The sequence below is a fragment of the Pelophylax lessonae genome (assembly GCF_965119305.1).
Source record: "Pelophylax lessonae genome assembly, chromosome: 1".
Lineage (NCBI taxonomy): Eukaryota > Metazoa > Chordata > Amphibia > Anura > Ranidae > Pelophylax > Pelophylax lessonae.
In genome coordinates, this window is record NC_138768.1 from 308,833,048 (window position 1) to 308,845,417 (window position 12,370).

General features: G+C 45.3%; 1 protein-coding gene across 1 annotated transcript in view; it reads right to left on the reverse strand.

The window, feature by feature from the left end:
• The window catches only part of LOC309555041 (acyl-CoA dehydrogenase family member 11-like), a 180,624-nt gene that overhangs the window by 25,387 nt on the left and 142,867 nt on the right, over window positions 1–12,370 (reverse strand). Inside the window, exons 10-12 of the mRNA XM_082256857.1 lie at window positions 1,632–1,772; window positions 1,460–1,552; window positions 1,274–1,381 (exon numbers count right to left, since the gene is read on the reverse strand). Coding sequence (XP_082112983.1) covers window positions 1,274–1,381; window positions 1,460–1,552; window positions 1,632–1,772 — 342 coding nt within the window. The remainder of the gene's footprint in view (window positions 1–1,273; window positions 1,382–1,459; window positions 1,553–1,631; window positions 1,773–12,370) is intronic.

Consider the following 12,370-nt stretch of genomic DNA (forward strand, 5'->3'; position numbering starts at 1 on the left):
TTTAAACGAATCATTTATTATAAAAAATAAAAAAAAATGTCCCCAGATGTAGATTCATCGCCTGTCACAAAGCCGACGCCGCCGCTGGACCCAAAAAACTGAAAAAAAAAAAAAAGCTCCATTTGCCACAAACGTGTCTGCCTGCCCCGCCGTGTGACATTTCTTAAATAGCTATGGGACATTCGGTGACCTCGCCTGGTGCCACTGCCCCTTGTGACATCATTGACCGATGCATGCTGGGTTGCCAATGTCACAGGAGAGCGGTGCCCAGTGTTATCGCCAGGTGACCCCGCCCCATAGCTAATTAATAATTGTCCCACGGCGGGTCAAGCAGACCGCAGGAGCATTCGTGGTGAGCGTAGCTTTTTTTTTTTTTTTGCGGTGGGCGGCGTGAGATGGATCTATATACTCATTTACATGGAGGGGGGGGTTGGGATCTTGGGTCTCCCTGGTTAAAGGGGGCTTTCGGTTTCCGATAAGCCCCCCACCTGCAGGCCCCCCACAACCACAGCCCAGGGTTGTGGGGAAGAGGCCCTTGTCATCAACCCCCCCAACCCCCACATGTTAAGGGCATGTGGCCTGGTATGGTTCAGGAGGGGGAGGGAGCACTCGCTCATCCCCTCCCTCTTCTAACCTGCCAGGCTGCATGCTCAGATAAGGGTCTGGTATGGATTTTAGGGGGGACCCCACGCTTCTTTTTTTTGTTTTTTGGCGTTGCCATTATTTAAGAATTTTTTAGCCGGCAATTAATTTTCTTTACATTCAGCTTTCAGTGAGAAACCCGCTGACAGCTGATGACTCATCAGTTGGTAAGGACGTGGCAGCTGCTCCTTAGCAGCCAGCTATATACAGTGTTTTTAAAGGGGAAGAAAAAAAACCGCATTAAAAACACATCAAAAACACAACATTTACATTTCTGGTGTGACCCCATTACCTTCATTACACGCAAAACGCAATCCGCTGTGAAAGGAAAGCCCCCCAACCCTTTCCAAAAACGCACCAGCTAAAAAATGGAATGTTAACCATAGGACACCATGTTAAATGGACTGTAGTGGTTTTCTAAAAAAAACCCCTAAAAAACGCACAAATTAGCGCATAGGTGGGAACGTAGGGTAAAACTAGCTAGAGATAGGTCCATATAATATTTATTTTCCTTTGGAATGAACTAAAAACAAAATGATCAACTTGTTTTTGCATGCAATACAGTAACAATACATCCATAATAGGTAGATTTCGGATCAACCTGCAGCTGCATGCTTGTGATATAGCTTACCTGAACGGCTGAGAAGAAGGCACCAAGTACCTGCCCCTGACTCTTGATTACTGAACGAAGAACATCTAATGATAGGATGTTAGTTGTCCCTTCCCAGATCGTAAGCACCTGTTATGGTGTATGAGAAAAAAATAAACATGTCATTTTTGGATTTTGTATTATTTTATCTCTCTAGAAACTGCTTACCTGTGTATCTCTTAGCATAGCTGGTAAACCAGTGTCCTCCATGTAGCCCTGTCCGCCAAAGCATTCAAGTCCCTCTGATACTACAGCAAGAGCCTAGAGTGTAAATATGTATGCATGAGAAGATATGCATGTCCCAAATTATGTAATGATAACTGATTGCCTATTCATATACCTGTTTCCCAGTGTATAGTTTGGCAATGGGAGTCAGCAGACGGAGGAGATGTTGGTCCTGCTCTGTTGCCATGTTTGTTTCTTCCAATCCTAACAAGCGTGCAACTTCCATTAACAGAAGAAATGCACCACGTGCCTCTACCTAGAAGAAACAAGTACACCATTCTAATTTACCGTTATAGACTATCTATACTCTGCTTTGGCGGTCTTTTTCCAACGACCTTTGGCCTCACACACCCTTTACTCACTGTAAAATCCTTTTTTTTTTAAAAGAGACACCTAAAAGTTTTACTGTTGAATTATACACTGGACATTGTCAAACAAAATAAATGTAGGCTAAGATAATCCCTCCTGCTTCCAAGCATGCATAAATACAGGAGTGTGGCCAGTGTGCCTAATAGACCTCAAGAAAAGGATTTTACAGTACAAAAATCCTAATTTCTTTCTCACCCATTGAGGGACACAGAAAGTCATAACTGTCAGAATGTCCAAAGATGCTAAAAGGCCCACAAAAAACCCAAAACTTTGGACTACCTGTAGCTCAATAAGCCAACATATGCCAAAAGCTGGCCTGTCAGATGAGACCTGAAGATTTAAACAGAAAACCTTGCAAAACAAATACAATAGCCTTATGTCGAAGAGCCCAAGAAGCACTCACAGATTTATAAGAATGTGCCTTGACAGGAAAGGGCGGCACCTGATCCTTGAGAATATAAATTTGAATAGTAGTCTGCCTGAGACACCAGTAAATGGTGGAATAAGAAGTTAGTTGGCCCTTACAGGGACCATCAAGAATGACAATGAGAGATTAAGTCTTTCTCAAGGAAGCAGCCTGAACTACATCCAAAGGAGGGAAACCATTTTCTGATGATCTAAAGCCAAACACAGGGATGGAAGAAAAATATCCTGGTTAAGATAGAAGGCCAAAGGATCTTCAGATGAAAGTTCTGGGCATCAACCGCACCTTGTCCTTGTGCAAAATCAGAAAAGGTTTGTTACAGAATAAGGGCCCCAGCTCAGATACTCGCCTTGCAGAGTTGATGGCAACAAGAAAAGCCACCTTACCAAGTGAAGTATAACTTTCACATACGATGAGAGAACTTATGTAAAACATAAGCTTTAGACTTATAGACTTCCTAGCTTTAGGCATCATGGGAAAAAAACTATTTAGAAAATTTCTGGCTTGAGTTGTATTGAGGAAATTGTTCTCAATCCAGCCCAATAAGGGAGAGTAATGTGGTGATAATAACTTCAGAATAGTACCATCTAATAGATGTGATGTGAACATTAGACAATACTAGCTGGTATAAGAAACTCTCCAATGTAATGGCTAGTCTATACCAGAGGGAATTATTTGAAATGATTGAGGGAGCTCTTATGGGTAGGATTATTGATAGGCAAAATGGCTGATTTTTTGAAAGTTACGTTTACAAGAAGACCAGTATTATATGCACTGCCCAAGGTTCAAAGAATGTCAAAGACACCCCAGGAAGACCTATTGTGTCTGGGAAATGAATCTTTAATGGCTAACATTAGTATATAGAAACATTGTTTGAGCATAACAGATGGCCTGTGATTCTTTGTGTTGGTCGCATTTATAAAGTAGAAAGGGTGGAAATAAGAATAGGTTTCTTCAAAGAAAATGTAGATTCATTTATGACAGCCTTTGAAGATCTGGGTTTGAATAGGGTCCTTAATTTCAGCAGTTTTTTTTTGGGAGAAGGGGGTGGATGCCCCATTTTGGCTTGGGACTGTGAACAGGTTGGAGTAAAATGCCTGAAACAGTTCTGCCACAGGTACTGGGGTAATGATATCCTGTTCCAGAAGACCTGATAGGGCTGCATGGAGATCTGCTAATCTGTGCCATGACACAAGCAAGTTGGAGGTGACAAATCTGGCAGGGAACTGGGATAGTAACTGTAGTATGTAGCCGCTAACATATGTCCTCCCTACTTTGGTAGGTGGGGACACACCCTCATGCTAAAGAAATGTCTGAAAGTTTGGGAGAAGTTACATTTAGAAAACTTCATTGGCTGTGAAAGAGAAGTACACCTGTGGCATTTAGGGAAGTCCCTCAAAGGCCATGCAGACTAAGGGTTTCTCAGATGCAAGCTTTGCAGCTCAACAGTTTAGCTTCCTCATATTTGCTCACAGGAGATTCATATGGGAAATGAGACAGCAGACCTTAAACTCATCCACACTGTAGCCCAAGGCTGCAGGCATGATTTTTAAGCACTCTGTGACAAAGGTTTCAAGTACTATAGTGATCAGATATTTTCTAATAGCCTTTGACCAGTGAGTGTTTGACAGATCAAAGCTAAACCTCAAATAAAAAAATGGGATTTTTGACTTACAGTAAAATCCATTTCTCTGATGTTTAACGGACACAGCTCCTGACTCTTCTCAAACCATTGGGTTATACTGCCCCCTACAGGAGTAGGACACTATGCAGGAAAAAGCTTGACTTCGCCTATGTGCAGTCCCAGGGAGTATACACCCACTCTCAGCTATAGGCACTCAGTTTTGTTACAAGCAGTATCAGAAGAAAGCCAACTCCACAGAGGGGTGGGTGCTGTGTCCGTCAATGAACATCAGAGAAATGGATTTTACAGTAAGTCAAAAACCCCATTTTCTCTTTCATTCATTGACGGACACAGCTCCTGATTCTTCTTAACCATTGGGACGTCTCAAAGCAGTTTTAAACATGAGGGGTGGAAAAAAAGCAGAAAAAAATTCCCAAGGCTAACCATAGCCAACCAGATAACATGGAGCGCAACCATAAACAACTGGAGCTCACCTGAAAAAACAATACATCCTTAAAGAGGACCAGGTCCTCTAAACAGCAGCCAGCCAGCAAAACCTTGTGGCCAAAAGAAGCATCCACAGATGCCAACACATCCACTTTATAAAAATTTTGTAAAAGTGTGCACCGATGACCAGGTGGCCGCCTTGCCAACCTGTGTCACTGACGCTTGATGACGGAAAGTTCAGGAGACACAAAGCGCCCTAGCACAGTGCTCCTTGACAGGGGGAGGAACCTGACCACTGATGCAACAGGCCTGAACCACCGTCTGTCTGATCCATCTGGAAACGGTTGTAGAAGAAGCGGACAACCCTTTGTGAGGTCCGTTCGTGAGCACAAATAGAGAGTCTGACTTCCTAAAAGACTCCGTAGCTGCCAGGGTACACCCTAATTGCCTGGACCACATCCAAGGCAATTTCCTTTGGATGTTTAGCCTAGGACAAAAGGAAGGCAACACAATGTCTTCATTCAAATGACCGTCAGAGACCACCTTAGGAAGGACAGGGGCAAAGCACCATCTTATCCTTGTGAATTACCAATAAGGCGAAAGACAGGATAAGGCTGCGCGCAGAGGTGATAGCCACCAAAAAAAATGACCACCTTTCGTGGCAGTGCAAGCTTGGAAACCTCCCGAATATTTTCAATGGGAGGCTACTTTAGAGCTGAAAGCACCACATTAAGATTCCAGGGCGGCAATGGAGCCTGCACTGAAGTACCAAATGTCGGACACCCTGAAGAAAGGTACGCACCAGGGTGTGTGAGGCCAAAGGTCGTTGGAAAAAGACTGCCAAAGCCGATACCTGGCCCTTGATGGTACTCAGGCCAATTTTTGTTCAACCCCCGTTGAAGGAAGGTTAAGATCTGATCCACCTAGAAGGAGTGAGGATGAACCCCAAGAGACTCACACCACATAATGTACGTCTTCCATCTACGATGGTAGATCTTCCTAGAAGTAGATTTCCTAGCTTTCAACAGCGTATGAATCACCGACTCAGACAAACCTCCATCCTTCAGCACCTGGCATTCAACAGCCAAGCCGTCAAAGCCAGCGACCTTAAAGCAGGATGGAAGATCGGTCCTTGGGACAGGGCAGATCCTCCCTGAGAGGAAGTCCCTAAGGAGCATCAGGGTACCAAGACCAACGACGTCAGTCTGGACGGAATCCCTTCTGCTTTGATCCTGCACAGGAGTTCGTGGCAGAAATTTGAGAGGGCTGGAACGAATCAGCCATCCCTCCTTAGAATTCCGGCTACTTACCGAGCCGCCAGGACACTACTTGTGCCCCCTAGGTGATTGACCATGGCCGTGGTATTGTGCAAATTAATTTGTACCGAACGCCCATGAAGATGAACTGTCCAATGAGCCAGACAAAGGCTGATCACTCAGAGTCCTAGAACATTAATTGGCATCTGTGCTGAGGACGCCTCCCCACCCGGACAGGCTGGCATCTGTGGTGACAATCGTCTAGTACAGGGGGGAGAAAGGATTTTCCCTGTTGAAGTGCCAGAGAACAAAACAACCTCTAGAGACCGTCGATCCGTGTCCCATTTCACCAGAATCTCGTTAGCAGAGAGCTTGTGTGGAACTGTGCAAACAGACCGCCTCGAGGGTGGACACCATCAGGCCCAGCACCAGCACGCAAGCCCGGAGGGAAGACCGTCTGCTAAACAACAGAAACCGAATTGCCTCCTGCAATTTCTGGAGTTTTTCCAGAGAAAGAAACTGAGGCCGAATCCAGAGTCAGATAGTCCAGTTTTTATGGACAGAACCAAAGCAGACTTCTGAAGGTTCAGAAACCAACCAAACTCCCTCTGAGTTTGCAGAGCAATCTCCAGTTGTCCATCAGAGCAGTTGGAGACTTCAGTCGCAGAAGATGATCATCCAGGTACCCCAGTACAGCGATCCCTCGCTGACTCAAACAATGCCAGCACCGAGGCCAACACTTTTTTGAAGACCCGAGGAGTGGTGGGGAGACCAAAGGTCAACGCCACAAACAGATAATGCTACCCCGCCAAGAGCAAAACGGAGGAAGTGTTGGTGACTGGCACATATTAGAATGTGCAGGTAGGGGTCCTTGAGGTCGATAGAAGTGAGAAAAAAAACAGAGGTAGGGACACCGCTAGCGTGCGAATAGACTCCCAACTTCTGTACCCGCGCAAAGCAGATTAGCGCCTTGAGTTCCAAAATTGGATGTACCTTGCCTTCCTTCCTGGGAACTGTAAAGAGGATTGAGTAAAATCCCAAAAACATTCCGAAGTCGGAACCGGGACAATCACCCCTTGAAGTAACAAGTCTTGCACTGTCCCAAAGAGACACCGTAAGCAATCTGGGGACAAGTGCAGGTGGGAAGGGAAGAATCTTTCTGGAGGATAAGACTGAAACTTGTAGCCAGACCAAATATTTTTGTGGACCCAATTGTCCTGTACCAGGGAGGTCTACGTATCTGGAAACCAGCGAAAACGTCTCCCACCCCAGATACGGGTGAGGGCGCCCCTTCATGCAGAGGAAGCCTTGTCAGCAGGTCTGGAAGAGCCCGCTCGTGGCTTGCAAGACCAGGTCCTCTCGGAACCTCTGATGGAGGCCCTGAAGGGCTTTGATTGATTCCTAGGCTTGAGACCCTGAGGGACGAAAAGGGCTCTTATGACCTGAGAAGAATGGCCCACGTCTATGATGGGGCTCCATACCCTTGGTAGCCTGCGGAAGGAGAGTAATCTTCCCCCCTGTGATGTCATCCAAGGAAGCTCCAAACAGGCGATCCCCTACAAAGGGGAGATCAGAGAAGGCCTTCTTAGAAGTCTGGTCCACAGACCAGAATTTCAGCCATATAATACGCTAAAGGCCAACTGCTGATACAGACAGCCTAGAAACCAAAGGAGCCGCATCCAAAGAGGCATTACATATAAACTGAAGCCCCTGGACCAAATGATCTGCCACCTGTGCAAAGGCAGGGGGAAGCGGTTTCCCCTCCAGGTCCCGGCATAAAAAAGTTTAGCCCACTTGGTCAGAGTTTGCGACACCAGGGCAATAGTAAATACCGGCCTAAGTGTCGAACCAGGCACAGTGAGCACATGGCGGGACAGAGCCTCCGTCCTCCTATCAGCCGGGTCTTTAAAGACCTGGGACTCCTCAAACGGAATTAAGGTAACTATATTTAACCTGGAAACCGGCAAGTCCACTACAGGTGGGACCGTCCAATTTTTAAGCAGGGAATCCTCATAAGGATACCGCATAGCAAAATGCTAGACACCACAAGAGTGCGTTTTGGACAACCCTACTGTTTTGTGACAATGTTGTCAAAGTAAGCGGGAAAGGGGTGCACCCTCGCTACTTTGGAGGGCCTGTGGGTGCCAAAAGGAACTGGAGCCTCAGACGCAGCATCAGCTGCATCCTCCAGTTTTAAAGTTTCACGCACTGACACAATCCGTGCATCCACCAGCGCCTTTTCGTGTGCGGCTAGAGGAGCAGAGGAATCATCTCACTATCTGAGCACTCAGGGTACGTGGACGCAGACCCAGTGGGGTCACCATATACTAAGCTCTCCCGGAAAACATAATCAGGGGAGGCTGCCAACTGCGATACCGCAAAGGGGGACGCAGACCACAGGCCCACGAATGGACCCCCCTACTGGACCCCGCAAAAAAAAAGGGGGTTAGCCCTCCATAAAGGGAAAAATGGGAAATAGCCCCCTTAAAAAGGGGGCCGCCCGCCGGACAAGCAGGCAGGGTACCCTGATGGTCCCGCAGCACTAAAAGGGGCAGGTGCCCCACACAATAATGGCGGCAAGGCTGTCATTAAAAATGAAGCGCCCCCACAGCCCCACCCCTTCCAAGGGAGGCGCCAATCTGACCAAATGGCCTAGCAGGCCGCAAGCCGCGGCCTAAATATTTGTGGAGGCCCAGCCGCAAGTGCACGGATCCCAGCCCAGCATATGCCCATAGGAAGAGTAGGGGCTTCAGCTAAATGCACTGGGGCCACATGGCCTAGGAGGCCGCAAGCCACAGCCTAAGATTTTGTGGGCGCCCAGCCGCTTGGACGCGAGCCCCAGTGGAGCGGACCACCCAGGGGTTGCAGAGGGGAGGGCGTATGCCCAAACAGGAGGCAGTGGCTGCAGCCACGCTCACAGGGGCCGCCTCACGTAGTTTCCGAGTAGTAGGCAGCAAAGCCCTTTAACTCGCAGGCCAGCCCCCATCCAGTGGGGCTATGTCGTGGCCGACCTAGAGTGGTCAGACTGGGTGGACTCACTAAATCTAGATTATCCAGTCTGTCGCCCAGTCCGGCAATTGATTGTAGATTCTCACAGGAACAAAATACCAAAAGATAGGAAAAAATTTAATTTAAAAAGAAAAAAAAAAGCCAGGACCAGAGATCCCATCAAGGAACTAGGTCCTTACCCCTGACTAGGCAGAAAAAAAGTGCCTATAGCTGAGAGTGGGTGTATAGTAACGTCCTAGGACTGCCCATGGGCGTAGTTAAGTTTTTTCCTGCCTAATGTCCTACTTCTAGGGGGCAGTATAACCAAACGGTTAAGAAGAATCAGGAGCTGAATCAGTTAATGGACAAAAGAGGAAAAAATATCCTGTTCCTTTAAGGCATGATCTATTGCACAGTGCTTGTGCTGTGTAATTTGCCACTCCTGTGTTATAATATACCTGGTTGATCCTGCCTGTTCCTGTGCCACCCTATCTATTACATCACAGTAATCATGGCTGCTGAACCATGATACCGTGGTCAGTTTACGTGCATCTATCATCCCATTCTCTGCTGCGAGTCTCTCCCCTCTTCCCCCTCCCTCACCTGTCAGCGTGGGAGTGGCTCTCCTCCCCGCCTCTCCTGCCACTATTCAAAAATATTTGCATCCCCTCTGGATTATGCAGGCATTAACTATAGCGTGTGTTTTTTTTTAAATGAAAAAGGCTAAATACCTTTTCCCACACAGCCGCTGTGCAGTCATGTGACTTCCCTCTGCTGGCTGACGTCACAGGGGAATCTCAGTCCCTCCCGCTGCTCTCCATAGATCAGGGAGGAAGAGCAGAATGGGATCACTTGACCACACAGCGGCAGAAAAGATATTTAGCCTTTTCATTTAAGAAAAATACACACTAGTGTTATTGCCTGCATAATCCAGAGGGGATACCAGTAAAGTCACAATGTGACTTTACAAACAATGAGGGATACTGCTGGATCTGCAGAGGGGGTAGACAACTGTTTTTTAATAAAGCCCTTCCCAAACAGGTAAAGGTGCACTGGGAAGATCGTGGTGGTTGGTAGAGACAACAGGGTGATCCTCTGGTTTTAAAGTGGTGTGTGACACATCAGTAAGAGCTGAACTTTTGATGGCAGAAGACTGATTCCTCAGATTCAGGACTAGTGAAACAAGAGTCGCAGCAGATGATGGCTCAGAGGCCACTAAAGCCATGGGCAGATCAGATAAGGAATCTGCAATCTGCTGACTCTGACCACAGAGACCAAAAGCTTGCTCTCACTCCTCCACAATCAATTCTGCTATTTGCCACCTCAAATCCTTTATGACTGCAGTGCATAACACTGAGGAAGCAGTCTTGCCTGACAGAACTAGAAAGGACTCAGAAGATTACAAAGACTCAAGCAAAATTACAGGCTGCATACATCAGCAGCAAGAGAAGGCCTGCTGCAAGCAGCACCGCAGTCATGGAGTAGAAGTCTATCAGACATGTTGCATCCCAAGGAGGAAGACATTGAAGCTTATAATACAAGACAAGGCCTCAGGTACTTACAAACCAAACCACTGGAAACAGTTGTGGAGTCAGATGGCAGGAGGTGACCAAGTCACTGAAGTCAGGACATAGAAATGGAATGAGGATCAGAGATCCATGTGACTCTTGCATGCAGGAGCAGCAGCGTAGGGTGCTTTCCCAATGCATTAACAAGGCATTAACCTGTTCCACAGTAAAACTAGTGGAAAGCAAGAAATTTGTGTTCCAAATAGCACTACCCAGATGATCTACTAACAAGGTGGGTCATTAGACACAGGGTAAGTGCTGAGGCAATGCCACAACTTTTGAACTATGTAAACAAGGCAGACCGTCATTCTGTCACAGATGAACACAGGGATCCTGTGTTCCTGCTATTTAGGATCACAGATCTCCATGTTCATCTAGTAAGTAAATCCCCCACACAGTTAGAAAGCATCCCCTAGGCACACATTTAAACCTTTGATCACCCCTGGTGTTAACCCCTTCCCTGCCAGTGTCATTAACACAGTAACCGTGCTATTTTTAGCACCGATTACTGTAGTAATGTCACCGTTCCCCTCAAAAGTGTCAGTCAGGTGTCCGATCTGTCTGCAGTCCTGCTAAAAATCGCTGATCTCCATTACTAGTAAAAGGTTTGTAGACGCGATAACTTTTGCGCAAATCAATCAATATACACTTATTGGGATTTTTTTTTTTTTTTTTACCAAAAATATGTGACAGAAAACATATTGGCCTAAATTGATGAAAAAAAATAGATTTTTTTTTATTGCTTGTGTATTTTAGCAAAAAGTAAAAAATATGTTTTTTTTTTCAGAATTGTCACTCTTGTCTTGTATATAGCGCAAAAAATAAAAACCGCAGAGGTGATCAAATACCACCAAAAGAAAGCTCTATTTGTGGGGGGAAAAAAACGGCATTGATTTTATTTGTGTACAGCGTTGCACGACCACGCAATTGTCAGTTAAAGTAAGGCAGTCCTGTATCGCAAAAAATGGCCTGGTCATTAAGGGGTAAAACCTACCTGGGCCAGAAGTGGTTAGCAGAGATAAAAAATGCAGTTTTAAAATACGTCAAACCAAAAACAGTAAAGCACTAATTCTGAGATATTGTTTTCATAGTTTAATTTTAAAGTTTCTAAAAGTTGTTTTTATTTCACAGTTTTTTAAAGTTTAAATCTGCAGTGTAAAAACCAGTTAAAATATTAGTACAGGCTAAAGCCGGCCATAGAAAGATGAAAATTTAGCAGGTATCGTCTGAATTTTGATCCATCTTTGAGCAAGCTGGTTCAGCCAAAGTGAATCTATCAATCTACTTCAGTACAACCAGCCTCTTGGGTTTTTTGTGCGATCACTGCCGATGCGTGCAGTGAAACCTCCCGCTGTCAGAATACAATAGCACAGTGGGAGGGATTGAGCGATTTCCTTTCCCTAAACAAAAGAAAATTGCATAATTTATGTCCAGCCTTACTCTACTAATTCTTAAAATGTTCTCTCCAGTTTCCTTTTACCTATCTTGTGCACCCTGTATAAAAAACATCAGTGTAAACGTCATTTGTGTTGTCTTTTTTTAATCTGGTCCAGTCACGTGATTTAGCAGTCCCGGCACTCCTTCAAATTTTAGGAGTAGTTTTTATCTACTTGCTTCCCAATGTATTTTCTGGAAGACATAGTGAGTCTTTTGAAAATTTCATTTTTCGCTAAACAAGTTTCTGGAAAAAGCAGGAATGAAAATACAAAGAAAATTGTATTTTATTTATTTTTCACACAAGGTTGTTAAGTAAAAAAAAATTTCTAACACACATCATAGGCTTACTTAGAATTACACCCCAAAACCCAATATGCTTCTTCTCCCGAGTATGGGGATATCATATGTGAGATTTTTTCACAGCCTAGCTACACAAAGGGGCCCAAAATCCAAGGAAGCACCTTCAGGCATTCTAGGGGCATAAATTACTCATCTAATTTCCTTACTAGCTATCAGGTTTCTGGAGGCCCTGGAGCACCAGGACAGTGAAAACGCCCACAAAATTACCAGATTTTGGAGAATAAACACTCATCAAAGGTATTTTTTTTAAGAGGCATGGTGAGTCTTTTGAAGACTGTTTTATTGCCACAAATTTTTGGAAAATATGGAAAAAAATTAAATTCAATTTTTTTTACACAAAAGGTGGAAATTGATAAAGATATTTCTCATATGCAGCATGGG